The 25,017-nt window shown below is 67.8% G+C and overlaps 4 protein-coding genes and 1 long non-coding RNA gene across 5 annotated transcripts; all 5 read left to right on the top strand.

Moving 5' to 3' along the window:
- Positions 1 to 1,056: 1,056 nt before the first annotated feature.
- LCN6 (lipocalin 6) lies at positions 1,057 to 5,143 on the top strand (the record flags this gene model as incomplete). Its single annotated transcript, XM_079790789.1, has 7 exons — positions 1,057 to 1,143; positions 1,276 to 1,415; positions 2,614 to 2,684; positions 3,118 to 3,228; positions 3,338 to 3,439; positions 3,602 to 3,653; positions 5,101 to 5,143. The coding sequence occupies 7 exons, from the start codon at positions 1,057 to 1,059 to the stop codon at positions 5,141 to 5,143; spliced, it is 606 nt and encodes a 201-aa protein (XP_079646915.1).
- Positions 5,144 to 5,157: 14 nt separating this feature from the next.
- LCN10 (lipocalin 10) lies at positions 5,158 to 7,686 on the top strand (the record flags this gene model as incomplete). Its single annotated transcript, XM_079790788.1, has 6 exons — positions 5,158 to 5,274; positions 5,875 to 6,014; positions 6,277 to 6,353; positions 6,650 to 6,757; positions 7,044 to 7,142; positions 7,649 to 7,686. The coding sequence occupies 6 exons, from the start codon at positions 5,158 to 5,160 to the stop codon at positions 7,684 to 7,686; spliced, it is 579 nt and encodes a 192-aa protein (XP_079646914.1).
- Positions 7,687 to 12,128: 4,442 nt separating this feature from the next.
- Positions 12,129 to 13,356, top strand: LOC307111104 (beta-lactoglobulin-like; the record flags this gene model as incomplete). The annotated part of the gene is made up of 4 exons (XM_079790787.1): positions 12,129 to 12,224; positions 12,577 to 12,716; positions 13,051 to 13,124; positions 13,334 to 13,356. The coding sequence occupies 4 exons, from the start codon at positions 12,129 to 12,131 to the stop codon at positions 13,354 to 13,356; spliced, it is 333 nt and encodes a 110-aa protein (XP_079646913.1).
- A 1,213-nt stretch (positions 13,357 to 14,569) lies between these two features.
- Positions 14,570 to 15,495, top strand: LOC307111358. Its single transcript, XR_013814558.1, has 3 exons — positions 14,570 to 14,747; positions 14,925 to 14,966; positions 15,305 to 15,495. It is a non-coding gene; the product is annotated as an uncharacterized lncRNA (long non-coding RNA).
- Positions 15,496 to 21,262: 5,767 nt separating this feature from the next.
- LOC307111233 (beta-lactoglobulin-like) lies at positions 21,263 to 25,016 on the top strand. Its single transcript, XM_079790972.1, has 7 exons — positions 21,263 to 21,371; positions 22,320 to 22,459; positions 23,020 to 23,093; positions 23,671 to 23,781; positions 24,250 to 24,354; positions 24,591 to 24,633; positions 24,987 to 25,016. Exons 1-6 carry the CDS (start codon positions 21,276 to 21,278, stop codon positions 24,605 to 24,607), a joined length of 543 nt encoding a protein of 180 aa, XP_079647098.1. The 5' UTR covers positions 21,263 to 21,275; the 3' UTR covers positions 24,608 to 24,633; positions 24,987 to 25,016.
- The last annotated feature ends 1 nt before the right edge of the window (position 25,017 follows it).

Here is a 25,017-nt window from a genome sequence, read left to right as displayed (position 1 = left end):
GGGAAGCTGAGCTGCGAGCTGGTGGGAGGGCGGGTTGACTTTGGTTCACCTCCACCTTCCGCTCGTCGCCCACGCGCGGCCCTCCCCCCGAGAGCCCTGCCAGGACAAAGGACTCGTCTTCCCTCGGCTCCCAGATCTGGTCTGTTCCTGCGGCAGCAGCACCCTGAGCGGCAGCCAGCCTGGGGGCTGGGAGCACGGTGTCCGGGGCGCACCCACCCACCACCGAGAGGGTCCTCCCACCTCCTCCCGGGTTTGGGGGCTCAACGGGTGCTGCTGAGGCCTCTGTGCTCTGTCCCAGGGGACCCCGAGGGGCCCGGCCAAGGTCACGGAGAGCAGAGGGGGGGTCGCAGTGTGGGAGGCAGCAGCGTGGAGGCTGCCGGGCAGGCAGGCCAGACCGGCGGTGCGGCCCGGGAGACAGGACGTCCCCAGGGCGGTGCGTGGGGGCCGGGGCCACGGCCCGAGGGGCAGGGGTGGGCGGTCCAGGAGGGAGTGGGCACTTCTCTTAAGTTTTGGGGGACGTTGTGTGTTTTTAATGATCGAAACAAGAAGCACCCAGAACCACACCCTCTGGAAGAGCCAGCTGTTCTCACCTCGATTCCTGCTCAGGGCACAGGCCCGGGTTGCAGGCTCGATTCCCAGTGAGGGGCGTGCAGGAGGCGGCCAATCCCTGATTCTCTCCTGTCATTGATGTTTCCGTCTCTCCCTCTCCCTTCCTCTCAGAGATCAATAAAAAAAAAAAAAAAAAAAAAAGCAGTGTCTGTTCCTTCCAGAAGGGGAAAGGGAGGGTGTTGGGCCTCCGGGGAGGGTGTGGGGAGGGTTTGCGGCCTGGGATTAAGGTGCTCGTTCTGGAACCTTCCGGGCGGAAGGGGGTGTTGAGACGGAGGGATTGTCAGGCCACACTCCCCGCTGTCCCCGTCTGGGCCGGCACGTAGCCCACGGAGTGATGAGCCCCACCTCTGGGTAATGTGGCCACCTTGCCAGGCGTGTGGTTACTGGCCGCCCACAGCGACTCAGCCATATAATGGCGCCCCGGGGCCGGTGTGCGGACGGGGGAGCATGAGGGCTGTGCTGGTGACCCTGCTGGCTCTGGCCGCGGTGCCCAGGGCCCCGGCCGTGTGGCTGGGGAAGCTGGACCCTGGGCAGGTAACAGCCTCGGGGGTCCCCCAGGGCACGGTGCGGGGGGGAGGCTGGCCTGTGCCAGGGGCGCCGGGCTCCCAGGTGGACAGGGTGCCTCTGAGTCTGGGGGGCCCCTCACCCCTGCTCCTCCTCCGTCAGCTCCTGGGGTCCTGGTACGTGGTTGCCATGGCGTCCGGGGAGAAGGGCTTCGCGGTGGAGAAGGCCACGAAGAACATCGAGGGCGTCGTGGTGACGCTCACGCCCGAAAACAACCTGAAGGTGCTGGCCTCCCGCCACCGGTGAGCGAGCTGCGGCCCCGCCCACGCCAGGCCGGGCCGGGCAGGCCAGGCGGTGGCGAAGGTTCCGGGCTGAGCCCCGTTGCCCGGGCACAGAGGCTTGGGCGCCCGCACACGCGTGCCCAGCCCGTGTCTCCCTCCCTCCTGGTCAGCTGTGCTCTGAGCCCCACCTGGGCTTGGCCTCTGGAGTCTGGGCCCTGGACTCCGGGCGTGGTGGGCTCTGGGCACTGCATGGCCCCCCGGGTGCCCAGGCCATGCAGCCACCCCACGCTGCGGGCGGCCCTGCTTTAGAGTCCCGGTGGCTCCCCCGGGACCCTCGGGCACACGGGACACGCGAGTCAGTGAACCACGAGTGATGCGGACCGTGCCATGCCAGCCCACAGAGTGCCATATTAAAAAAATATATATTTTTATTGATTTCAGAGAGGAAGGGAGACGGAGGGAGAGAGAGAAACATCAAGGATGAGAGAGAACCATGGATCGGCTGCCTCCTGCACGCCCCCTACTGGGGATCGAGCCCACACCCCAGGCCTGTGCCCTGACCGGGAATCAGACCGTGACCTCCTGGCTCAGAGGTCGATGCTCACCCGCTGAGCCCCGCGGCCGGGCGAGCCCTGTGCTTGCTCAGGTGCTGTCACACGTGGCTCGTCTCCCGCTGGCCCCTCCTCCTCCCAGGCCTTCCCTGCCCGTTCGTGTCGCTGGGGACGCGACGCAGGGACGTGGCCGCTCTGGAGGGAGTGGCTTTGCCCGATGTGCAGACGCTCCGCTTGCCCGCGCCCTGATGCCCTCAGCCTCGCTTCTGCTCCCCCCGGACCTGGCGACGTGTCCCGGCGGGGCAGGGCGGTGCCTGCTCTCCCAGGCTCTGGACCAGCCCGGACGTCCAGTTCGGTGGGGAGCAGGGGTTCGGGCAGCTGGGGCCACCGGCAGGAAGGCGGGTCCCGTGGCCACACTGGCCGGTCAGCAGAGGGTTGGGGGGCAGAACTGTCTTCTGTGGCCCTGTGTCTGGACCCTTTGTAAACGGTAGGTCCTGAGTGGCCGTGGGCCCGAGTGGCCGTGGCCCTGAGTGGCCGTGAGCCCGAGTGGACGTGGCCCTGAGTGGACATGGGCCTGAGTGGACGTGGGCCCGAGTGGACGTGGCCCTGAGTGGACATGGGCCTGAGTGGACGTGGGCCCTGAGTGGACGTGGCCTTCTCCTCCCCAGGCTGGAGAGGTGTGAGCTGAGTGCTGTGGAGCTGCTGAGACAGAACTCTGCCTGGGTGTTCGAGAATCCCTGTGAGGAGGAGGCCACGCGGTCTCGTCCGGGGCGGGGGCTGGGGGGGGGCGGATTCGTTTCTTGGGGCCTCAGCCCTCTGCAGCACCCCCAGAGCCTGCAAGGCCATGTGGTGGGGAGGCCCCAGCGAGCTCTCCACCTGGAAGCGAGGGGACCCCATTTTGTCAGAGGGTTGGCGCCGACCCTGAGGACAGAGGACTGGCCTCCCCCCGCCACGCTCCTCCGGGACCCCAGCCCCTCCATGGGGTGCAGGGACGTGGCACTTGGCCCCGGTGGGGACAGGGTCGGGGGAGCAGGGCCCTTTGCACCCCAGTCACTCCCATCCGTCCCTAACAGCTCTGGCCACCGCCGGGGGTGGGCAGGGTGGGGACGGCTGGGGCTCTGGGCCTGGGAGGGCCTCTGAGAGCCTGACGCCCGCCCCGGGGCTGTTGCCAGCGCTGGGCGTGCTGGAGTACCGCGTGCTGGGCACCAACTTCAGGGACTACGCCATCGTGTTCACGCAGCTGGAGCAGCAGGACGAGGCCTTCAACACGGTGGAGCTGTACAGTGCGTGGCCTCGGGGTCGGGGGTCGGGAGGGCAGCTTCCTGCGGGCCCTCAGCCCCCCTGCAGGCCGCCCCCCAGCCCGGGCCGGCTCTCAGGGCACCCTCCCCACAGGTCGCACACACCGGGCCAGCCGGGAGGCCCTGAGCCTCTTCACCAGGTGGAGCCGGGGCCTGGGCTTCCTCTCGCAGCAGCAGGCCCGACTGCACCCCGACCGTGAGTGTCCCTCTCCGTCTCGGGGACCCTCGGGGAGTCAGGCAGAACTGGGGGGGGGGGGGGCGGGGATTTCAGGGGAGACCAGGGGCAGGGCCTGGGAAGCCCGGGGCTGGGGCGGCTGCAGGCTGGCCTGGCCCCTCACCGCCCACCTGTTCCCTCTAGTCACCTGTGCGCACAAGGCCTTCCAGGTAAGCTGCCGTCCGAGCATCGCCCGGTGGGCGGGGGAGCCGGGACCCGGGGCCCTCCCATCCCCGTGGGCAGCAGGGGAGCCCGGGACCTGGGGCCCTCCCATCCCCGTGGGCAGCAGGGGAGCCCGGGGCGGTGGGGGAGCTGGGGCCCGGGGCCCTCCCATCCCCGTGGGCAGCAGGGGAGCCCGGGGCGGTGGGGGAGCCGGGGCCTGGGGCCTCCCATCCCCGTGGGCAGCAGGGGAGCCCGGGGCGGTGGGGGAGCCGGGGCCTGGGGGCCTCCCATCCCCGTGGGCAGCAGCGGTCAGTGGCTGGGGCTGGGGGCTGGGGGGCAGATGCCCTTGCGGGAAGCCTGGGCCCCATGTTTGCCTTGGTTTCCAGTGAATGCTGTGGCCGCCAAAGGGGACGGCGCCCACCGTGTCCTGGTGGGAGCTGGCCAGGCCTGCCCTCCCCGCTCGGTGGCCCAGGGGCTGGGCGTCGGGCCTGCCGCTCCGGGGTCTCTGGCTGAGGATTCAAATAAAGCGATTTCACAAGCCGTCCCCGGCCTCGCGTGTGGGGCACGTGGACCACTGCCCAGCCGTCTTCGCGGGCTCTGGTCAGGACGGGACGGGACAGGATGGGGTGGGTGGGGTGGGGTGGGGTGGGGTGGGCTCCCCCAGGGCTGACCCCGGGCGGTGAGCCCACTCTGGGACACGAGGCCCGCCTACGGCCTTGCCTCCACCTGGGTCCGAGGGGCTGGGCGGGAGCCGCTGCTCTTCCTCAGTCACCAAGGCCCCTGGGCAGCGGGGCTGGTCCGCCTGGGCTGGAGCAGGGCCCGGGTCTGGGTGCCGTCCGGTTGGGAAGCTGGGCCGAGGAAGCTGGCCAGCACCCAGGGGCTTGGCTGGGTGCACAGTGTCCTGGGCTCGAGTTTGGCTTTGCTTGGCCTGGGCTCTGGGGCAAGGGTGGGGGCAGGGTCAGGGTCAGGGTCAGGGTCAGGGTCAGGGGCAGGGGCGGGGGCAGGGGCAGCAATGGGCCTGAGCCCTCGTCCTGTGAGCCGGGGCCCTGCCTGAAGTCCTGGCGGGAGAAGGCCAGAGGGAGCTGAGGGAGAAGCGAGGGGCTGCCTGTCTCTCAGGGTCAGGTGTCCGCGGGGCCTCGCTCCTCGAGGAGAACACGCACCACATGCTCAGGTGCCCGTGTGCACACATGTCTGGCCGGCCCGGCCGTCCGCCCAGGCCCTGGCATCGAGGAGGCAGCTCCCAGGGCAGCGCAGCAGCCCACGCGATGACCCCCCCCCCCGCCCCCCGTGAGACCACTCGGGGAAACCCGCCTCGGTGACGAAGGGCCCGCGGGAGGGACGGCGCGAACATGACGGCCTCGGTCTCAGGGCCCCCCAGCCGGCCCTCCCAGAGGGCTGTGCAGCTCTGAGGGCCCAGAGCCGGGGGCGGGGGAGGACCCACAGCCCCGCCCTCCCCGTCGCCCACCCCTGGCCCTCTGCAGCTCCAGACGGGCACGGAGATTTAAACTCGGGGTCTGCGGCTGAGCGAGGAGGCGAGCATGGGGCTGGGGCGGCTGCCGCCGGGGCTGGTCCTGGTGCTGGTGCTGGTGCTGGCCGCGGGGGCCCAGCCTCAGGATCAGCGCCCCAGGGAGTCCCACAACCTCAACTGGAACAAGGTGAGCCTCGTGCCCGTCCCTGTGCCAAGCGCCCGGCACCAAGGGCCGGGATGCAGGGTGGGGCCATCCTGAACACATGGCGGCCGAGGTGGCAGGGACCGCACAGGGCCCAGCGGGCGGCCCAGCGGCCTCTCCGGGGGGTGGACGGTCTCTTTGGGGACGTCTGGAACGGCAAAACTCAACAACTGTGGCCCCTGGGCCGGAGCCCCGAGGTGGGGCAGAGCGGACGCCCAGACCGGTGTGGCCTGAGGTTACCTGGACATGGTAGGTGGGCAGAGGGGGGTGGAATGAGCAGGGAATGTTCTGGAATAATGAGACTGCTGGCCCGTGGCGGGTTCCGGTGGGGGTGGGGGTGGGCACAGGCCGGCCTGGGAACGCGGGTTTGCAGCAGGAAGTCGGCGGGACGGGGTGCAGGGTGAGTCGGGAGGAAAGGGCCCCCCAGGAGGCCCCCACGGGACGGAGGCTCGGCCCTCGGTGCCCAGCCCTGTGCCGCCTCCGGCCCCGGCCCACAGCCCTGCACGGGGGCGGGTCACTTGTCCGGTGAGTTCTCGGGGCCTGGGAGTGGGCGAGCGTCCAGTCTCCCCAGCACCCTCTCTGCAGTTCTCGGGGTTCTGGTACATTCTCGCCATCGCCTCCGACGCCCGGGGGTTCTTGCCGGGCCGAGACGCGCGGAAGCTGGGGGCGTCGGTGGTGCAGGTGCACAGCGTGGGCCAGCTGCGGGTGGTCCTCGCCTTCCCCCGGTGAGGCCTGTGAGCGGCGGGTCCCCACTCCCTCCCGGCCCCGGTGCCTGGAGGGTCCCCTGAGCGCAGAGGGGCCCGACCCCCCGGGGAAGTTCTGAAACGAGAGCCCCGAAGGCACAGGAGCCCCCACCCCCGCTCCCCCCGGGTCCCACGGGGCAGAGGTGGGAGGAGGGGGCGGGAGGGTCTTCTGGGGGGAGGGCTGGTGGCTGTAGGTGGAAGCGGGGCTCCCTGGCCGTGAGTCACACCCCCCCCCCCCCCGCAGGTCTCAGGGGTGCCGGTCGCACACGGTCATCCTGAGGAAGGACGGGAAGAAGGCCGTGTTCAGGAACCCCTGTGCGTGTGAGGGCCGGGGAGGAAGACGGGGGTGCGGGGGGGTCCAGGGCTCGAGGCCACAAACCCTGGGCCTGACGCCCGCCTGCACTGCCCCCCGTGGCCCCTCTGCCCCCTGGGGTACGGGTGGGCGGGTGGACCCCGAGACAGGCCGGCGACGGCCCCAGAGCCTGTTCTTCCCAGAGCCCGGCTGGTGCAGTCCTGGGGGCCTGGGCCTGGGTGGGGGTGGGGGACCCCCAAAGCCTTCCTCCCCTCGCCCCCCTGTGTGGGTGGGGGGTCAGGCGGCTCTGTGCTCTCCTGTCCAGTGAAGGGGGTGGCGGGCTTCCGCGTGCTGACCACCGACTACAGCTCCGGCGTGGTGGACCTGAGCCTGGGGCGGGCGGGCCGGGGCGCCAAGGCCCTGCTGCTCTTCAGTGAGTGTCCCCGGGCCGCGTCCAGGCGGGCGGGGGGGGGGGGGGCAGGGACGTGGGCAGACACCACGGCGGGTGCACACAGGAGGCCGCAGGGTGGGTGCTGGGGCCCTCTTCCCGGGGGGTCCTGGCAGGGCGGGAGGCCCGGCCACTCCCTCTTCTTACGGGGGCCCCAGTCCCGCCGAGGACCCACTTCACCAGCTCCCACGGCGGTGGGGGGGCCGGGGAGGGGGAGGGGACAGCCCAGGCGCGCGTGGACGCTCTGAGGCCACGACTGCCTCCCGCGCAGGCAGACAGAACGAGACCACCTTCCTGAGCTGGAGGAAGTTCGTAGACATTTGTGAGATCCGGGAGCTCGCGAGGGGTGCGACCGTTCTCCCGAAAGACGGTAAAGTACGGCTGCAAGGCTCTCGGGCCACGCACTTCCGCCCCTCCCCCCGCCCGGCTCCTCAGAGAGACGGAAGGCACGGGTGCGGGTCCCGTCGGCTCTGCACCGTGGCTGGGGGACCAGCATACGTGCGCCCGGGAGAGCCACCCGCCTGTGCACGGCAGCTGCGCCCCAACCCCGCGTCGCTGCCCCCCTCCCACAGCCTCCTGTGCGCACACCATCCGGCCCTGAGCCAGCCGTCCGCTCTTTCCTTCGGCCGCCGTGTGGCCCCCTCGACCGGGAGCCTGTTCCTGAGGCAGGTCTTCCATCCAACCGCCTGCTGAGAGCTGGCTGGTGAGCCCAGGCCACCGATGGCGGAGCCCAAGGCCCCGGAGGCTCCTCTGCGGTCACAGCCCCTCCTGCCCGCCCCCCGGGGGGCGTGGCAGGAAGACGCTGCCGTCCCCTGTCCGCTGTGAAATACACCACGGCGGGTCCACTGTCACCCTTGTCGTGTGCTTTCCGTGCAGCGAGTCCGCCACCTACTCCGCGCTCCGTGGCCGTGTAAGCACGTGCTCTGTGCCGGGCGCCGTGCTAGCTGCTGGGGGTGAGCCGTGAGCAAAACCGGCAAACGCTCTCCGCACAGATGGACTCCTGGTTGGGAGGGGCGGCACGGGCGCGGGCACCCAGCACCCAGCGGCAGCGGGTGTGACTCGGTCAGGGGGGCCGAGCGGTCAGGGAGAGCTTCCTGGAGGAAGTGCCACTTGAGCCAAGCCATGAAGATTTGGGGAGCCCGGCGGCGTGGCTCAGTGGTTGAACGTTGACCTGTGAACCAGGAGGTCACGGCTCATGCCTGGGTTGTGGGCTACCGTGACCCGTGACATCGCCGCCTTCCCCAGCAAACCAAGAGCAGGGAAGTGGACGGAGCTGAGCTGTGATCAAGCGGAAGCTCCTGCTCCCCTGGCCTGCAGGGGGCGCGGCCAGGCCGGCCTCGGGCTAAGCAGCAAGCTCAGGGGGTTCACATCAGCTCCCCCCCGCCCCACCCGTCGGCGCCTGCAGACCTGGGAGTGAGGCCGCGGCTGAGGCACACGCCACCTGGGAGGCAGGGGTGCTGCGCGCCCCAGAGGCACATTCCGCTGCTCGTCCAGGGGCCTCCTCGTCGCTGGACGTCAGCCGTGCTGCCCCACGGCCTGTGGAGCCTCAGCTCCCACTCCGCCCTCCCTCCCCGTGTCCACTGTCCCGCATGGCCGCCCCCGGCCCCGCACGGCCGCCCCAGGCCCCGCACGGCCGCCCCAGGCCCCGCACGGCCGCCCCAGGCCCCACACAGCTGCCCCAGGCCCCTCACGGCCGCCCCAGGCCCCGCACGGCCGCCCCAGGCCCCACACAGCTGCCCCAGGCCCCTCACGGCCGCCCCAGGCCCCGCACGGCCGCCCCAGGCCCCACACAGCTGCCCCAGGCCCCTCACGGCCGCTCCAGGCCCCTCACGGCTGCCCCAGGCCCCGCACGGCCGCCCCCGGCCCCGCACGGCCGCCCCAGGCCCCGCACGGCTGCCCCAGGCTCTCAGCTTGGCCTCCCGCTATGGCATCAACCTGCCAGGTGGGTGGGCGGGCTCACGTGGCCGGAGTCTGCGCTGGGCAGGCTTCGTGACGCCGTGGGGGACCTGGGCGCTGCCCGCTGTGCTCGAGGCCCAGGGCCGGCTGGTCCTCACAGGGTTCTCGCGCCCTCTGCATGCCTCTGCTCCTGTCTCCCGGCCCTCGTGCTACAATCTTCCAGGGGGGGGGTGGTCCCCGGGGGATGACTCAGAGGCCCTGGGCTGGGCGGACAGTTGCCGGCTCCTGAGGGAGGTGGACAACGGCGAAGGGTGCCGGGCCAGCACATCCCGCCGGCGGCCCGGCCGGGCCCTGCCACGCACAGCAGGCAGACGGTCGCCCTCACTGGCCTAAGACGCTCAGGAAAACCCGGCAAACGCGGTTTGAAGCCGGCGGGGCCCCGCCCCCTCAGGGTCCCTGGAGGGCGCTCTGAATGGGCCCCTAGGTTCTCCGTGTCCTTGCTCCTCTGGTTCCCTGAGCCCCTGGGTGATCCCGTCGGTGACGAGGTAACAGAAAGGCAGCCCCTGGTGGGGGCGGATCAGGGTTTGAACGCCTCCCTTTGAATTCCAGCGTTTTCTGACTTTTGTATAATCAGCATCTAAGACGGTTCTTTGGGTTAAATGGATGGAAAGGTACTTGCATTGTGATTTTACACTTAAAACATGCAAATTGCCTATAATCTCACGCCCCCCAAACTCCCCAGGTTGCATTAAGCACATGATAAATCTGGGGATAATTCAACTCGTTGCCATGGTTTCTCATGTGCTCTCTGCATAATCTGTGCCCACTGAGGCCTTCAGGCAGTGGGTCCTCTCTTTGTAGGCACTGGGGGAGGGGGCTGTGTGCACTGGGGCCCATGTGCACAGGGGGTGTATGCGCTGGGTGTGTGTGTGCGTGCACTGTGTGTGTGTGCACAGGGGCATGTGCTCTAGGTGTGTGTGCACTGTGTGTGTGTGCACTGGGGGTGTGTGTGTGCACTGGGGGTGTGTGTGCACTGGGTGTGTGTGTGTGTGCACTGGGGGTGTGTGTGCACTGGGGGTGTGTGTGTGCACAGGGGCATGTGCACTGTGTGTGTGCATTGGGGGGTGATGGTGATCAGGACATCTCCATGTGCCCCTAAATGTGCATCTGTTGACAAACGAGAGCAGATCACTGTACAATTAAAAGTTAAGCCCTGGCCGGTGTGGCTCAGCGGATAGAGCACCGGCTTGCGGACTGAATGGTCCCGGGTTCGATTCCCCGTCAGGGCACAGGCCCGGGTTGCGGGCTTGATCCCCAGTAGGGGGCGTGCAGGAGGCAGCCGATCGATGATTCTCTCTCATCATTGATGTTTCTATCCCTCTCTCTCCCCCTTCCTCTCTGAAATCAATAAAAACATATTAAAACGAACAAACCCGTTCTTCGCAATGAAACTAGAAGAGATGATTGTCAGCGTGAAACACCTCACCCAGCAGCACCCCTGGGAGCCAAGCGGAGACACAGGCCACGGCCACGGGACGGCAGGCTGCGCCGTCCTCCTTCGGGCGCGCGGTCACCTGGAGGCCGGGCCGGGGCGTCGGGGGAAACAGAAGTGGAGGACAGCGAGCCCCTGGGCGGGGCAGAGGCCGCGGAGGAGGCGTCGCCTGAAATCTCTGCAGGTTTGCGGGGCCCCACGGAGGGGCTGTCAGACCTGCGTCTGTAGGGCCCTCGTGGGGACAAACCCGTCAGACATAAGGGGACATTTCCGCTTCCCGCTGGAACCAGGGCAGGCGTCCCTGCCCCCTGACCTCTGAGCGTTTCCTTGGAGAACTTGCCATGCTGCTCCTCCGGGCGTGCTCACGGGGTCACGGCCAAGTGACTGGAGGCTTTTTATTTTATTTAAAAAAAAGACGGACCCTGACGGGGGTGGCTCAGTGGATAGAGCGTCGGCCTGCGGACTCAAGGGTCCCGGGTTCGATTCCAGTCAAGGGCATGTACCTCGGTTGCGGGCACATCCCCAGTGGGAGGTGGGCAGGAGGCGGCTGATCGATGTTTCTCTCTCATCGATGTTTCTGACTCTCTATCCCTCTCCCTTCCTCTCTGTGAAAATCAATCAAATATATTAAAAAAATAAAAATTTAAAAAAGACGGGAGCCCCTTGAATCTCGAGGGAGAGAAGTGGGATGACGCCCGGCGGGCCCCGCTCTCCACAAACCAGGCCTCGCTCTGGTCGGTGGTGGTGATGGGGCGTTCTGGACCTCCTGTCCTCTGTGGTTAGAGGGACGGCGCCTCTGAGGGTGGCATGGCCCACGGCCTCGCCCCCCATCGCCTCTGCAGGCGGCGCTCACCCGGGGCCTTCGCGCCTCTCTGGCCGCCTCCACGCTGAGGGTCGCCCTCCAGGAGTGGGGTCGCGGGCCTGCCTCCGGTCTCTGGGCCAGGTGAGCCTCCCGGGGGGCACTGCCCCCAGGTGGTTCCAATGGGCCTCCCGGGGAGCCTCCTCCCCGAACGAGGCCACGCCACGGCCAAGGCACTTGTTTACAGAGAAGAACTTGCACCTGACCTGGTGGCTGGATCGCTGAGGGTGGGGGAGGGGGCCGCTCAGGGTGTGTCTCTCCTTTTGCCCCTCAGACAATTAGCTGTGAGGCCTAGAACCAGGGGCCGGATCCGTGGAGAAAGTGAGTTTAGGGGGTGAGTTTTGGCCCCATGGTCGGCAAACTCATTAGTCAACAGAGCCAAATATCAACAGGACAATGATTGAAATTTCTTTTGAGAGCCACATTTTTTAAACTTAAACTCCTTCGATTGCCACTTCTTCAAAATAGACTCGCCCAGGCCGTGGTATTTTGTGGAAGAGCCACACTCAAGGGGCCAAAGAGCCGCATGTGGCTCGCCAGCCGCGGTTTGCCGACCAGCCGGTGTGGCCCGATTCCCGGGCAGGGCGTTTGTCCGGGTTGTGAGCTCGATCTCGGTAGGCGATGTGCAGGGGCAGCCGATCGGATCGATGTTTCTATCTCTCTCTCCTCCTCCCTTCCCCCCTCTCTCTAAAAATCCATGAAAACATTTAAAAAGAGGGGATTTTGCGGGGGAGAAGTCAAGACCTTCGGACCCACCGCGGTGACCCCAGGCTTCCAGGGGGTGCTGTCCTGGCCCCTGTGGCCGGTGGGACTCGGAGTCCAGAGAGAAACCAGGTCAGGCTCGCTGTCCAGAGCCCGGCCCCCCAGTGTCCCTCCCGCTGGCGGCCTGCCCGGCCCCCCCATCCTTCCCTTCGGGGCCCTACTGGGAACTGGGGGTCACAGAGGACCTTCCGGTTTCAACTCAGAGGGAAGAAGGGCCTCCCATTGTCCCCGGGGAGGAAGGAGCCTCGGGGATTCGGGGAACCCGTGGCAGGGGGCCACGCGGGCCGGCCCTGCTCCCATATAAGGCCCCGCGCCCGCCGCCTCGGCCTAGTCCTGCAGCTGCAGCCATGAAGTGCCTCCTGCTCGCCCTCAGCGTCGCCCTGGTGTGCGGCACCCAGGACATGGGCGTCCCCCAGCCCATGGAGGACCTGGACGTCCAGAAGGTTTGGGGACGGGGTGCCCTGCGTGGGGAGGCCGGGGCGGGTGAGCGCAGGGCGGCGGGGCGCCGGGCCTCAGACGCGGGGAGGCTGGGGTGTTGGGACCCTACACTGCTCTGGGTCCCCAAGGCCCAGGTGGTTCCGGGAAACTCAAGACGTGACTCTGAGCCACCTGGCTGCACAGGGGTGTCCTTCCGAGTGTGGGACGTGCTGCAGCCCCGTGTCTGCCGAGCGCGGGGGGCCGGCGTGCTCATGACCCAGTTAGACGGGGCCTGGCCCAGATGGGGAGGGACGGAGAGCCCACCCGGGAGCTGGGGTCCCTGCCCGCCCCCCGGTGCAGCTCACGGCTCTTCCCCAGGTGGCCGGGACCTGGTACTCCGTGGCCATGGCGGCCAGCGACCTCGCCCTGCTGAGCACCCAGAGCGCCCCCCTGAGGCTGTACGTCCAGGAGCTGAGGCCCACGGCCCAGGGCGACGTGGAGATCATGGCGCACAGATGGTGGGTGTCCCGGCTGCGGGGAGGGGCCGGGCTCCAGGACAGGGGCGGGGGAGGGGGCGGGCTCCTGAGGGGACCCGGCTTCCCGTGGGTGGCATGGGGTCGGGGGTCGGGGTTCGGGGACAGAGCTGGGAGGTTGCAGGCCCCTTGGAGGCCCTGCCCAGGGCTCTGGGCCCACAGAGCGACCCGGGCGGGGTCAGTGTGGGGAGAGGCCTGTGGAGGCCGCTGGTCAGGGCAGCGGGGTGGGGGCCGGGCCTCCCGCCATGACCCGTCTGCGTGAGGGGTGACATGGCTGCCCGCGGCCTCCGTGTCACCGTTATGCTGTCACCGCCTTCAGGGAGGGCAGCCGGTGTGTTGAGAAGAAGATCTTGGCTGAGAGAACCGAGTGTGCAGGGAAGTTCAACATCGACTGTGAGTGGCCGGGGGGAGTGGGGGTGGCCCAGGCTGGCCCTGAGCTCAGCCTCTGCCCTGCGGGAGGCGGGGGCGGGGCCTGTGGATGCCACGGCGGGGGGGGGGGGGCGGGCGCAGGGGGCAGCGCTTTGGGGGGCGGCTGCCTCTGTTCACTCTGGCGGCTGAGCCTGCACCTCTCCTGGGCGGCCCCCTCTCCACGGACTCTCCAGGGCAGTTCCACATTTTGCTGTAATTTTTGGTAACAAAACACAAAATAGAGACCGCGCAGGGTCAGCCTCGTGTCCCTGGGCACCGGCACAGGCACTTTTATTCTTTATTTACTTATTTTTTAATACGTTTTCAGTGATTTTTAGAGCGAGAGGAAGGGAGAGGGACAGAGAGAGAGAAACATCCATGATGAGAGAGCATCATGGACCGGCTGCCTCCTGCACGCCCCCCACTGGGGATGGAGCCCCCGACCCGGGCCTGTGCCCTGATCGGGAATCAAACCAGTGGCCTCCTGGTTCCTGGGTTGATGCTCAACCACTGAGCCACCCTGTTTGGGCGAAATTTTTAATTTTTTTATTGTTAATCCTCACCAGAGGGTGTGGCTCCATGGATTTTTAGAGAGAGTGGGAGGGAGGGGGAGAGACAGAGAGCAGAACATCGATGTGAGAGAGACATGGATTGGTTGCCTCCTGAGTGCACCCGACCAGGGCCCAGGGATCAGGCCTGCAAGCGAGGTGGGTGCCCTCGGCCAGAATCAAACCTGGGGCCCTTCAGCTCGAGGGCCAACCACGACCCTCCAGCAAACTCTGTGCTCCCGTCCGTCCGGGTGGCTCCAGGCTGTCCTGCCTCCCCCCACGCCTCACTCCCAGGGCCCCAGACTCAGCCCTCCCCTCCCCTCCCCTCCTCTTCCCTCCCCTCCTCTTCCCTCCCCTCCCTTCCCCCTCCCCTCCCTCCTTCCCCTTCCCCCCTCCCTTCCCCCTCCCCTCCCTCCTTCCCCTCCCCCTTCCCTAGCCAAAGTGCCCCCTGCCCTCACCCCTCACCCCTCACCCCTCACCCCTCACCCCACCTCCAGCTCCTCCTGTCTGCCTCTGCCCCTTGGGTCTGAGCCCACCTGCCGGCCGCACACCTGGCCGCACACCTTCAGCAGGAGCTGTGTGTCCCCTCCTCTCCCTTCCTCTCCTGCCGCCTCGGGGCATCTGGTCGAGGGGTCGAGGGGTCGAGGGGTCGAGGGGTCGGTTATGGGGCAGGAGCCCCACAGCCCGTGGGGACGGGGGAACGACCCGCAGGAGCGGGGACCTCACCTCCCTTCTCGCCCCAGACCCGGAGGCAGACCGGCTGATGGTGCTGGACACCGACTACAAGAACTTCCTGTTTGCCTGCGTGGAGAGCGCGGCCGCCCCCGCGCGGAGCCGGGCCTGCCAGTACCTGGGTGCGTACACCCCGCCCGCCAGGCGGCTCGGTCAGAGGGCAGCTGGGAGCCTGGCCCTGCCGGGCCCCAGGGAACTGCCCTCTGACCCCCGCCCCCCACAGCCAGGACCCCCGAGGTGGACCCGGCGGCCATGGAGCAGTTCGAACGGACCTTGAGGCTGCTGTCCGTCCACATCCATATCATCCTCACCCCGACCCAGGTGGAAGGTGACCGCCCCCCCCCGCCACCCTCCTTCCCCCCCCCCCCCCGGCCCCGGCCCGGGGAGCGTCTTCCTCCCAGGGCGGCCTCCCCATCCCCCCAGGCCTCCCGGGGGTGGGTGGGAGGTAGGGGTCCCCCTGCTGTGGTAGCCGACCTGTGACCCCCCATCACGCCTCCTCCCGCAGAGAGGTGCCGTGTCTGAGCGCGTCCTGCCGACCGCCTCCTGGGTAACGAACCTGCCCCGCTCCGCGTCCTGGTGTGGGGCCCCGGGGGGCCCAGGCTCCCCTCCGTCACCCTCTCCCCCCGACCCCGTGGGAGGGCTGGAACCCGCGCGCCCACCCTCCGAAGGGCCTTGAACTGCCCGTGTGTCTCCTGCGTCCTGGCCACACGCACAGGCGGACGCCCCAGGGTCCCGGGCCGGGTGTGGGCGTGGGGGGCTGGGCGGGGCTGGCGGGGGGACGGGCACTGGGCCGGAGGTGGGTGAGGGGGTTCCGTCTCCCCCGGGGCGCTGGCAAGGTTCGTCCCTCAGGGCCCCAGGCTCATGGGGGCCCCTCGTCCATTCCAGGACCTCGGCCTCCCTGCAGGACGGCGTCACCCCTCCTTCGACGTCACCCCTCCTCCAACGTCACCCCTCCTCCGATGTCACCCCTCCTCAGGAGGGGCTGAGGCCACGAGGCTGCTGGGCGCCGCCCCCCTGGGACCAGGCCCCTGGGGTGCCGCCTGGACGGCTGCTCTGAGCCCCTCACAATAAAGAGACACACCAGCACCCCATCTGCCGAGTCTTTCCTGGGGGCGGTGGGGCGGGCGGGAGGCTCGGGCACGAGGGTGGAGCTGACCTCTGCCCCAGAGAAACGGGGGACAAGGGACAGCCCCCTCGGGGTGCTGGCCACTCCCCGTCCCTCCGTCCTCACCAGCCCGGGCGCCGTCACAGCCCCGGGCCCCTCGCTGGCCGGGCAGGGCTGCCGTGCACCCGGCTGCCCCCTCCACGCCCGGCTCCACCCTGACGCCAGCCCCTCCTAGGGGCGCGCCCCAGGTCCCGCTGCAGGGACACCAGGTCCCCCCTGAGCCAGGTGCACGTGGGGGTGGCCTCTCCCTCCCCTGAGCCAGTCACAGCCGAGGGCACGGGCGTGACGTCAGCCGAGTGCAGGTCCCAGGCCGCCAGCCCACAGCGTGAACTGGCGCCCGCAGAGCACACGTTTATTTCATTTTTTATTTAATTAAAACATATTTTTATTGATTTCAGAGAGGAAGGGAGAGGGAAAGAGAGAGAGACATCCATGATGAGAGGGGTCATTGATGGCCTCCTGCACGCCCCTCACTGGGGATGGATGGGGCCCGCAACCCGGGCACGTGCCCTGACCAGGTATTGAACCCTGACCTCCTGGTTCATAGGTCGACGCTCAACCACTGAGCCACGCCGGCCGGGCCACACATTTATGTTAGTGCCCGCGGGGCAGTCAGCAAGACAGCTCACATCCCCCATCCCACAGGCTCAGACAGACTGCCCCCCCCACACCCCCCACAGGCCACGCCCCCTGCACCCGACCCTCCAGCTGCAGCTGGGAGGGTCCCACACCTCCTTGGACTCCTGGGGTGTCTCACGGGACTCAGCGAACGCTGGAGCTACTAGAGCGCTGGCCCATCGTCACGAGTAAAGCCCAGGGCCAGCCAGACGGAGGAGGTGCACAGGACAAGGGGGGTCCCTGCCCCCCAGGGCCACGCCCTCCACATCTTCCGTGGTCCCCAACCAGGAGCCCCCTGAGCCTGTCCTTTGGGGTTCAGCTGCTTTGCACAGTCGTGGCTGATGGAACCGCTGGCGATTGGTCACTGAACTCAACCTCCAGCCCTGTCCCCGTCAGGGAGGAGGTGGGACAAAGGCCCAACCCTCTAACCCCGGGGTTTGCTCCCTTCACCACCAACCCCATCCTGGGGGGCTTTCTGCGCCCCTCACATGCCCCGGGGTGGTGGAAGGGGCTTGTGAGGGATACTGAGACACGTTTATCACTCAGAAATTCGGCGGGGTTTGCAGATGTTCGTATGGAAATCCTATATAATAAAAGCCTAATATGCTAAGTGTCCGATTGTCCAGTCACTTGTTCAACCAATCAAAGCATAATATGCTAATGATATGCTAAGGAGCTGGGAGCCAGAAACGTGAAGAAGGTGCCCGGCTGGCATGGCTCAGCGGTTGAGCATCGATCTAGGAACCAGGAGATCAGGGTTCAATTCCTGGTCAGGGCACATGCCTGGGCTGCGGGCTTGATCCCCAGTGTGGGGCGTGCAGGAGGCAGCCGATCCACGATTCTCTCCCATCATTGATGTTTCTATCTCTCTCTCCCTTCCTCTCTGAAATCAATAAAAATATATTTAAAAAAAAAGAGATGGGAAGAAGGCCACATGTACAGGTGGGCAGAGGAGTACTGGAGACACAGAGCTTATTATTGTGTTATTATTAATTATGGTATTACCAGAGGCCCGGTGCACGGATTCGTGCACCAGTGGGGTCTCTCGGCCTGGCCTGCGGGATTGGGCTAAAACCAGCTCTCAGACATCCCCAAGGCGTCCCAGATTGCTAGAGGGCGCAGGCCAGGCTGAGGGACCCCACGGGTGCACAATCAGGGGTGGGGAGGGCTCCAGGGCGTGTCCCGCTGGGCCAGACCCCAGCAGCAAGCTAACCTACCAGTTTGAGCGTCTGCCCCCTGGTGGTCAGTGCACGTCATAGCGAGTAGTTGAGCGGCCTTAGCATATCATTAGCATATTACGCTTTGATTGGTTGAACAAATGACTGGACAACCGGACACTTAGCGTATTAGGCTTTTATTATATAGGATTTCCATACGAACATCTGCAACCCCCCCTCACCCACCCTGCATAGTTCCTGCTGCGGTCGCCCCACTGGGCTCTCCCTCTGGCCGTCCTCCCTGCCCCCGTCTCTGTTGCTTTCCCGCTGGTCTTTGCCCGCCAGCGCCAGCTGCGCCAGCCTCGGGTGTGGCGGCTTCGCCCTGCTGACCCCGCACAGCTCGCTCCTGCAAGACCAGAGAAAAGTGGAGCGAATGTTTCCAGCTGGTGGGACGGTTTCCCAGACGAGGTCAGAATCTCTAGGGACACAACGTTGTCCAGACGCCGGAAAGGGGCCCCCGTGTGGGCGTTGGTGGAATGACTGGGCGCGGGAAGAATCGAGGAAAGTCAGCACTGTGGTCGGAGACCAAGCCCCCGGCCTGCCCCCCCCCCCCCCCGCTCCCCCTGCGTCCCGTGCACCTCCTCCGTCTGGCTGGCTGGTCCCGGACGCAGGGTTGGCACGCTCCAGGCCGGAGCACAGAACCCTTATCACAACCACCTGCGTACGTGGAGGCGTGAAAACGGGCAGCGGGTCCAAGTCCGGGGGTTAGCCGCGGCCACCGCAGCGTCTGCCTCTGGAGCCGGCTCCGGGCGGGGAGGGGACGCTGCAGGGCTTGTCCCTCAGGGCCTGGCTTCCTTCCCTCGACGTGTCCTCCAGGCCCACCACGCTGTGGCCCGCGTCAGGGTCTCCTTCCCTTAAAAAAAAAGATGTTTATTGATGTCAGAGAGGAAGGGAGATGGAGAGAGAGACGGAAACATCCTATATAATAAAAGCCCAGCGACCGAGTGGCGGAACGACCAGAATGACCGGTCGACCAGTCGCTATGACGCGCACTGACCACCAGGGGGCAGATGCTCAACGCAGGAGCTGCCCCCTGGGGGTCAGGGCGCTCCCACAGGGGGAGCAGCCGCTCAGAGGGCGGGTCCGCAGCCGCTGGGCTCACCCGGATGAACGGCTGGTCCCACAGCGGGCCGATCCCCACAGGCCACGCCCCCACCAGTGCACGAACCCCATGCACCAGGCCTCTAGTCAATGATGAGAGAGAATCATGGACCGGCTGCCTCCTGCACGCCCCACACATGGGATCGAGCCCGCAACCCGGGCATGTGCCCCGACCGGGATTGAACCGTGGCCTCCTGAGCCACGCCGGCCGGGCAGGAACTCCTTCCCTTTTAAGTCTGAGTAACGCCCCCGTGTGGACGGACCGCGTTTGGTTTTCCCATCCATCCATCGAGGGACGCCGTGCTGTGCCCGCATTCTGGCTGCTACGAACATGGGTTTGCAAATGTCCCTTCGAGACCTGCTGCCGTCCTCTGGGTGCCCACCCGGGCGGCACAGCCGGTCACATGGCACTCTCTTTGCTGTTTGAGGAACCGCCGTGCTGTCAGTGGCTGCGAGCGGGGGAGGTTGGAGGCACATCTGGGGGTGGACATATTTGCTGTGATAAGGCTGTGCCTGGGGCCTGGGGTGTGGGCACGGTGGTGGCCTGGGGGGTGGGCATGCTGGTGGCCTGGGGGTGGGCACGGTGGTGGCCTGGGGGTGGGCACGGTGGAGGCCTGGGGGTGGGCACAGTGGAGGCCTGGGGGTGGGCACGGTGGTGGCCTGGGAGGTGGGCATGGTGGTGGCCTGGGGGTGGGCACGGTGGTGGCCTGGGCGTGGGCACAGTGGTGGCCTGGGGGTGGGCACGGTGGTGGCCTGGGGGGTGGGCTCAGTGGTGGCCTGGGGGTGGGCACGGTGGTGGCCTGGGGGGTGGGCATGCTGGTGGCCTGGGGGTGGGCACGGTGGTGGCCTGGGGGTGGGCACGGTGGTGGCCTGGGGGTGGGCACGGTGGTGGCCTGGGAAGGAGCTGGGTGATGACTTTTGTGGGGACGGAGCCCCCCTGGGGAAAAGGTGTGCCTCCTGGGCGGGCGGTAACCGTGACGGCACCTGCTCGGCCCCGGCGCTGGGGCCACGGCGCTCAGGGACCCACGCGGCGCCCGGGGTCCCGTCTCACGGCCTCGGGGGACGTTGCGTTGCCGTGGAGGCTTCCTGAGGTAACTTCCTGCTTCAGCCATTACAAGCCCGACCCCACCCGGTTCTTAGGTGCCAGGGCCCTGGGGGGGGGGGGGGGCCGTGTGCTGGGGGCGGGGCCTCCTCCCGGGCCTCCTGATGCCCCTGCCCGAGGCCGGCGGCTCCCTTCCCTCCGTGTTCCAGGTTTTCCACGGAAATTCATTCCTGGAATCGCGACTCTGTGGCCTGGGACGCGCCACCTGGCAGGTGCACGGCGGGACTTCGGAGAAAACCTGCAGGAAACGCGTGCGGTTGGCGGCCGGCGTTCCCCGAGCTCCGGGAACCAGGACGCCTGCTCTCCTGGCACACTGCCCCTGCCCCGCGTGACCCTGCTGGGCGGCCTCTGACCCCGGGGTCACGGTGGACGCCCATCTAAACTTGTGCCCCTGGCCGGGAGCCCACGGGGCAGGCGGGGGCTGCTGACGGGGTTCACTCTTCCGGTGCCGAGGCCGGGAGCCCACGATCCGCGTGCTGCACCCCCCCCCCCCCCCAGGCTCCGGGCCATCCTTCCCGCCTCTCCCAGCTGCGGGCGGGTGGGCACCCGCTCACGGCCACGTCGCTGCCCACGCTCTTCTCCCGTGACCCCTCCCTGCCCCTGCTTCTCCCGATAGGACACCGGGCACTAGACTAGCCCCCCCACACCCCCCGCCCCCTGTGTGGCCTCATCTGAGGACCCCGCGGACGTGAGCATTTGGGCGACACCAGCCCCCCGAGCTGCTCTTCATTAACCGTGAAGACCGGCCCGGCCGGTGCGGCTGTGGTTGAGCATCAACCTACGAACCAGGAGGTCCCGGGTTCGAATCTGGTCAGGGCACCTGCCCGGGTGGCGAGCTTGATCCCCCATGTGGGGCGTGCAGGGGCAGCCGACGCTGGTTTCTCTCGCATCGATGGTCCTCTCTCCCTCCCTCTCCCTTCCTCTTGCTCTGAAAATCAACAAAAACCCGTCGGGGGCTGAGAGCTGGGTCCCGTGGCCCCGCCCACCCCGCCCACCCACCCGAGGTCAGGCCGCTTTCCATCGGGCCCCACCTGGCGGCCCTGTGACGTCACCGCTCTTCCTTGGCAGCAAACACGCTCGGGGCTCACGCCGCCAGCCCCCCGGGCTCTGTCTGAACCTCGCTGCACCCTCCGCTGGACAGCGGGGGAGGACCCACCAAGGTCGCGCCTCAGGCTGTGCAGGTCGAGGAGGAGAGAACAGCAGAGACGGGAGGAGGCCAGGAGGGGCCCTGCCTTTCCAGAGGGCTTGTCCAGTGTGTGGGGGGAGGGCGGGCCCTGGGGCTGCGGGGAGGGGGAGGGGCAGACGGCCACTCGGACCCGGTGTCCAGGGGTCCTGGGCTCGCGTGGGCCTCTCCGGCCATGCACCCCCCCCCACACACACACACAGCCTCCTCCGGGCTGGCTCTGTCATTGTCCAGAGCCGGCCCCCCCATCCTTCCCTTCGGGGCCCTACCAGGAACTGGGGGTCACAGAGGACCTTCCGGTTTCAACTCAGAGGGAAGAAGGCCTCCCATTGTCCCCGGGGAGGAAGGAGCCTCGGGGATTCGGGGAACCCGTGGCAGGGGGCCACGCGGGCCGGCCCTGCTCCCATATAAGGCCCCGCGCCCGCCGCCTCGGCCTTCTCGCTCGGAGCTCAAGTCCCGCAGCCGCAGCCATGAAGTGCCTCCTGCTCGCCCTCAGCGTCGCCCTGGTGTGCGGCACCCAGGACATCTTTGTGCCCCAGACCGGGGAGGGCCTGGACGTCCAGAAGGTTTGGGGACTGGGTGGCTGCGTGGGGAGGCCGGGGCGGGTGAGCGCAGGGCGCCGGCCCTCAGAAGGCGGGGAGGCTGGGGTGTGCGGGGCGGCCGGACTCTGCCGGGGCCGCCCTAACACAGCACCAGGGACGGCGGCTTAGACAACAGGCACTGATGGTCTCAGGTCCTGAGGTCTGTCCGAGGCCCCCCCACCCCGTGTCCCCCCACGGCCTTTGCTCTGTGCCCGTGTCCGCATCTCCTCCGCTCATAAGGGACCCGCCAGGCGGCACCAGGGCCCGCCCTCATTTTAATGCCCTCACCTCTTCAGAGACCCATTTTCTTTTTTTATTTGATTAATATTTTTTCTTTTATTGCTTATCATTATTATTATTTTTAGAGAGAGATGGGGGAAGGCAGAGGGAGAGAAACATCATTGATAAGGATCACTGATCGACTGCCTCTGCATGCCCCCCACTGGGAATCGGACCCCAACTCACCCTGACCGGGAATCGAACCCAGGACCGCTCAACCACTGAGCCACGCTGCTGGGCAAAGGTCCCGCCTCCTCATAGTCGTCTGAGGTGCTGGGCTGCACCAGATGAATTTGGGGGGACACCATTTAGGCCCTCCCTGGTGCCTCTGCCTCCCCCACTTTTCTCATCTCCAGCCACGTCGCCCCAAGACCCAAACCTCCTCCCTCACTCATGGAGGCGGCTTTCAGGCCCTTCTCTGGGCTGAGAGAGTTTAGCTAGAACATTCCTCAGCTCAGCAGAGGAGGGTCCCACAGTGGCCCGGTGGCGGGGGGGTCAGTGAGTGCCCTGAGGACCCAGCCCCCCCCCCCGCAGGCCGGCCTGGGGAGTCGGGAATGGGGAGGACTCCACTGGCCAGGACGGGAGGGACGGAGAGCCCACCCGGGAGCTGGGGTCCCTGCCCGCCCCCCGGTGCAGCTCACGGCCCCTCCCCAGGTGGCCGGGACCTGGTACTCCGTGGCCATGGCGGCCAGCGACCTCGCCCTGCTGAGCACCCAGAGCGCCCCCCTGAGGCTGTACGTCCAGGAGCTGAGGCCCACGGCCCAGGGCGACGTGGAGATCATGGCGCACAGATGGTGGGTGTCCCGGCTGTGGGGAGGGGCCAGGCTCCAGGACGGGGGTGGGGGAGGGGGCGGGCTCCTGAGGGGACCCGGCTTCCCGTGGGCGGCATGGGGTCGGGGGTTGGGGGTCGGGGGGCAGAGCTGGGAGGTTCCAGGCCCCTTGGAGCCCCTGCCCAGGGCTCTGGGCCCACAGAGCAACCTGGGGTCAGTGTGGGGCGGGGCCTGTGTGGAGGCCGCTGGTCAGGGCAGCGGGGTCGGGGCCGGGCCCTCCTCCCGCCAAGGCCCTGTCTGCCCCTGGAGGGGGAGGGGGTGGCAAAGAGGGCTGGGGGTGGGGGGGAGGAGATGGGAACCCAGAGCCATCACCGCCGGGAACACAGGTCAACGCCCTGAGCAAGACCGAGGGCACCCCAGCCCCTTCCCCTGCTCCAGGGCGTGGCGGGAACCTGGTCACCTGTGGCCACTCGAGTCACAGTGGGTGTGGCCCAGAGGGGACCAGCTCTGGCCGGGCGCCTCTCCCGCGGGGCGGGCTCGCTCACAGCGGAGTCTGAGGCGGCTCCCGGGACCCTGTCTTCCAGGGAGGACAGCAGCTGTGTCCAGGCCAAGATCTTCGCGGAGAAAACCGAGGTCCCTGCCGAGTTCAAGATCAACAGTACGTGCTGCCGGGCGGCCCTCAGCGTGGCCGCGTCTCGGGACCGGTCCCCTCCCTCGGTGCTGAGATCGGCATGGAAACCCCATTGCTTTCTTTCTTTTTAAAAAATATATTTTTATTGATTTCAGAGAGGAAAGGAGAGGGGGAGAGAGAGAGAGAGAGAGAAACATCCATGATGAGAATCATGGATCGCTGCCTCCTGCACGCCCCACACTGGGGGGCGAGCCCCACAACCCGGGCATGTGCCCTGTCCAGGAATCGAACCCGGGACCGTTCAGTCCACAGGTTGATGCTCAACCCCTGAGCCAAACCTGCCAGGCCAACCCCGTTTCTTAACCAGGACACGGGGTGGGGTGGGCCCCCTCGGAACGAGCGACGACTGAGCCCAGGTCCGGCCGGTGGCGGGCGCTCAGGCCCCTGTGCCCGGGCACGGCTCGGGGAATGGCCAGCCGGGTCGGGGTGTAGGAGCCGCTCTCCCGTCCTCGCCCGGTGGCCACTCAGGGGGCGCCGACCCGCACTCCCCCTCCTGCTGGAGAGAAGAACCCAGACTCACCCCTCCGCCCGGTCCCCCCTCCAGGCCTGGGGGACAGCAAGGTGCACGTGCTGGACACCGACTACGAGACCTTCGCCTTCCTGTGCCTGGAGAACGCCGCCCCCACCAAGCAGAGCCTGGCCTGCCAGTACCTGGGTGCGCCAGCGCCTCCCGGAGCCGTGGGGGAGGGTCCCAGGGTCCCGTGGGGGGAGGGGGTTCCATGACTGTGAGGGACAGACCTGCCGGTGGGGGAGGGGGACAAACATTCAGGCAGGGATGGGGGGGGGCTGTCACTGTAACGACCGGAGAGCAGACGTGGGACATTCTCGGGGCACACGCCTCGGCACCACCCCCCGGGCTCCCCGTGGGTCGCAGGCAGGTAGGCGGCCGGCCGGGACCGAGGGGCCTTGTCCTCCTGGGACTCTGACCCCCAGCACGGCCCTGGGGGGGGGGCGTGCTGGGCCGAGGGGGACAGGGACCTGGAGGACAGGTGAGTGGAGCCCTGTTCGACCCTGGGGAGCAGGGCTGAGCTCTGCTGACCTCAGATGTCGGGGTGTCTTCCTGCCTCGTCCTGGGCATGGTCCCGGCTCCCCCAGCCCAGGGACTGACCCCCGCCCCCCACAGCCAGGACCCCGAAGGTGGACCAGATGGTCATGGACCAGTTCAGCAGGGCCATGAAGCTGCTGCCCATCCACATCCAGATGGCCTTCACCCCGGCCCAGGCAGAAGGTGACCTCACCCACCAACCCCTGACCCCTGACCCCCGACCCCCGCTGCCCACGGCCCCCAGTCAGAAGGCCATGCTCACTGGGAACGTCTTTCTCCCGTGGCGGCCTCCCCATCACCCCAGGCTTCTCAGGGGGCGGGTGGGAGGTGGGGTGCAGAGCCCCTGAGGTGGGGTCCCCCTCAGAGCCCCTGGTGTCCTGGCCGACCTGTGACCTCCCACGCCGCCCCTCGTCCCGCAGAGAGGTGCCGTGTCTAAGCGCGTCCTGCTGACCCGCCTCCTGGGTAACGTACCTGCCCCGCTCCACGTCCTGGGTGTGGGGTCCCGGGGGGGCCCAGACTCCCCTCCGTCACCCTCTCCCCCGGGCACAGGGGCCTGAGCGCCCGCCACCTGCCGGACCCCTGGGAAGGGCTGGAACCTGGGGTCTCCGGGGGTCTCCCGGGGCCTCGGGAACCAGCTGCTGCACGTCCACCCTCCGAAGGGTCTGGAACTGCCCGCGTCTCTCCTGCGTCCTGGCCACGCCCACAGGCGGACGCCCCAGGGTCCCGGGCCGGGTGTGGGCGCGGGGCGCTGGGAGCGGCTGGCAAGGGTCGTCCCTCAGGGCCCCAGGATCACAGGGGACCCTGGTCCATTCCAGGACCTCAGCCCGCCTGCAGGACGGCACCACC

The sequence above is a fragment of the Cnephaeus nilssonii genome (genome assembly GCF_951640355.1).
Source record: "Cnephaeus nilssonii genome assembly, chromosome: 14".
In the NCBI taxonomy this organism is placed as follows: Eukaryota; Metazoa; Chordata; class Mammalia; order Chiroptera; family Vespertilionidae; genus Cnephaeus; species Cnephaeus nilssonii.
This window is presented reverse-complemented; position numbering and strand designations above follow the sequence as displayed.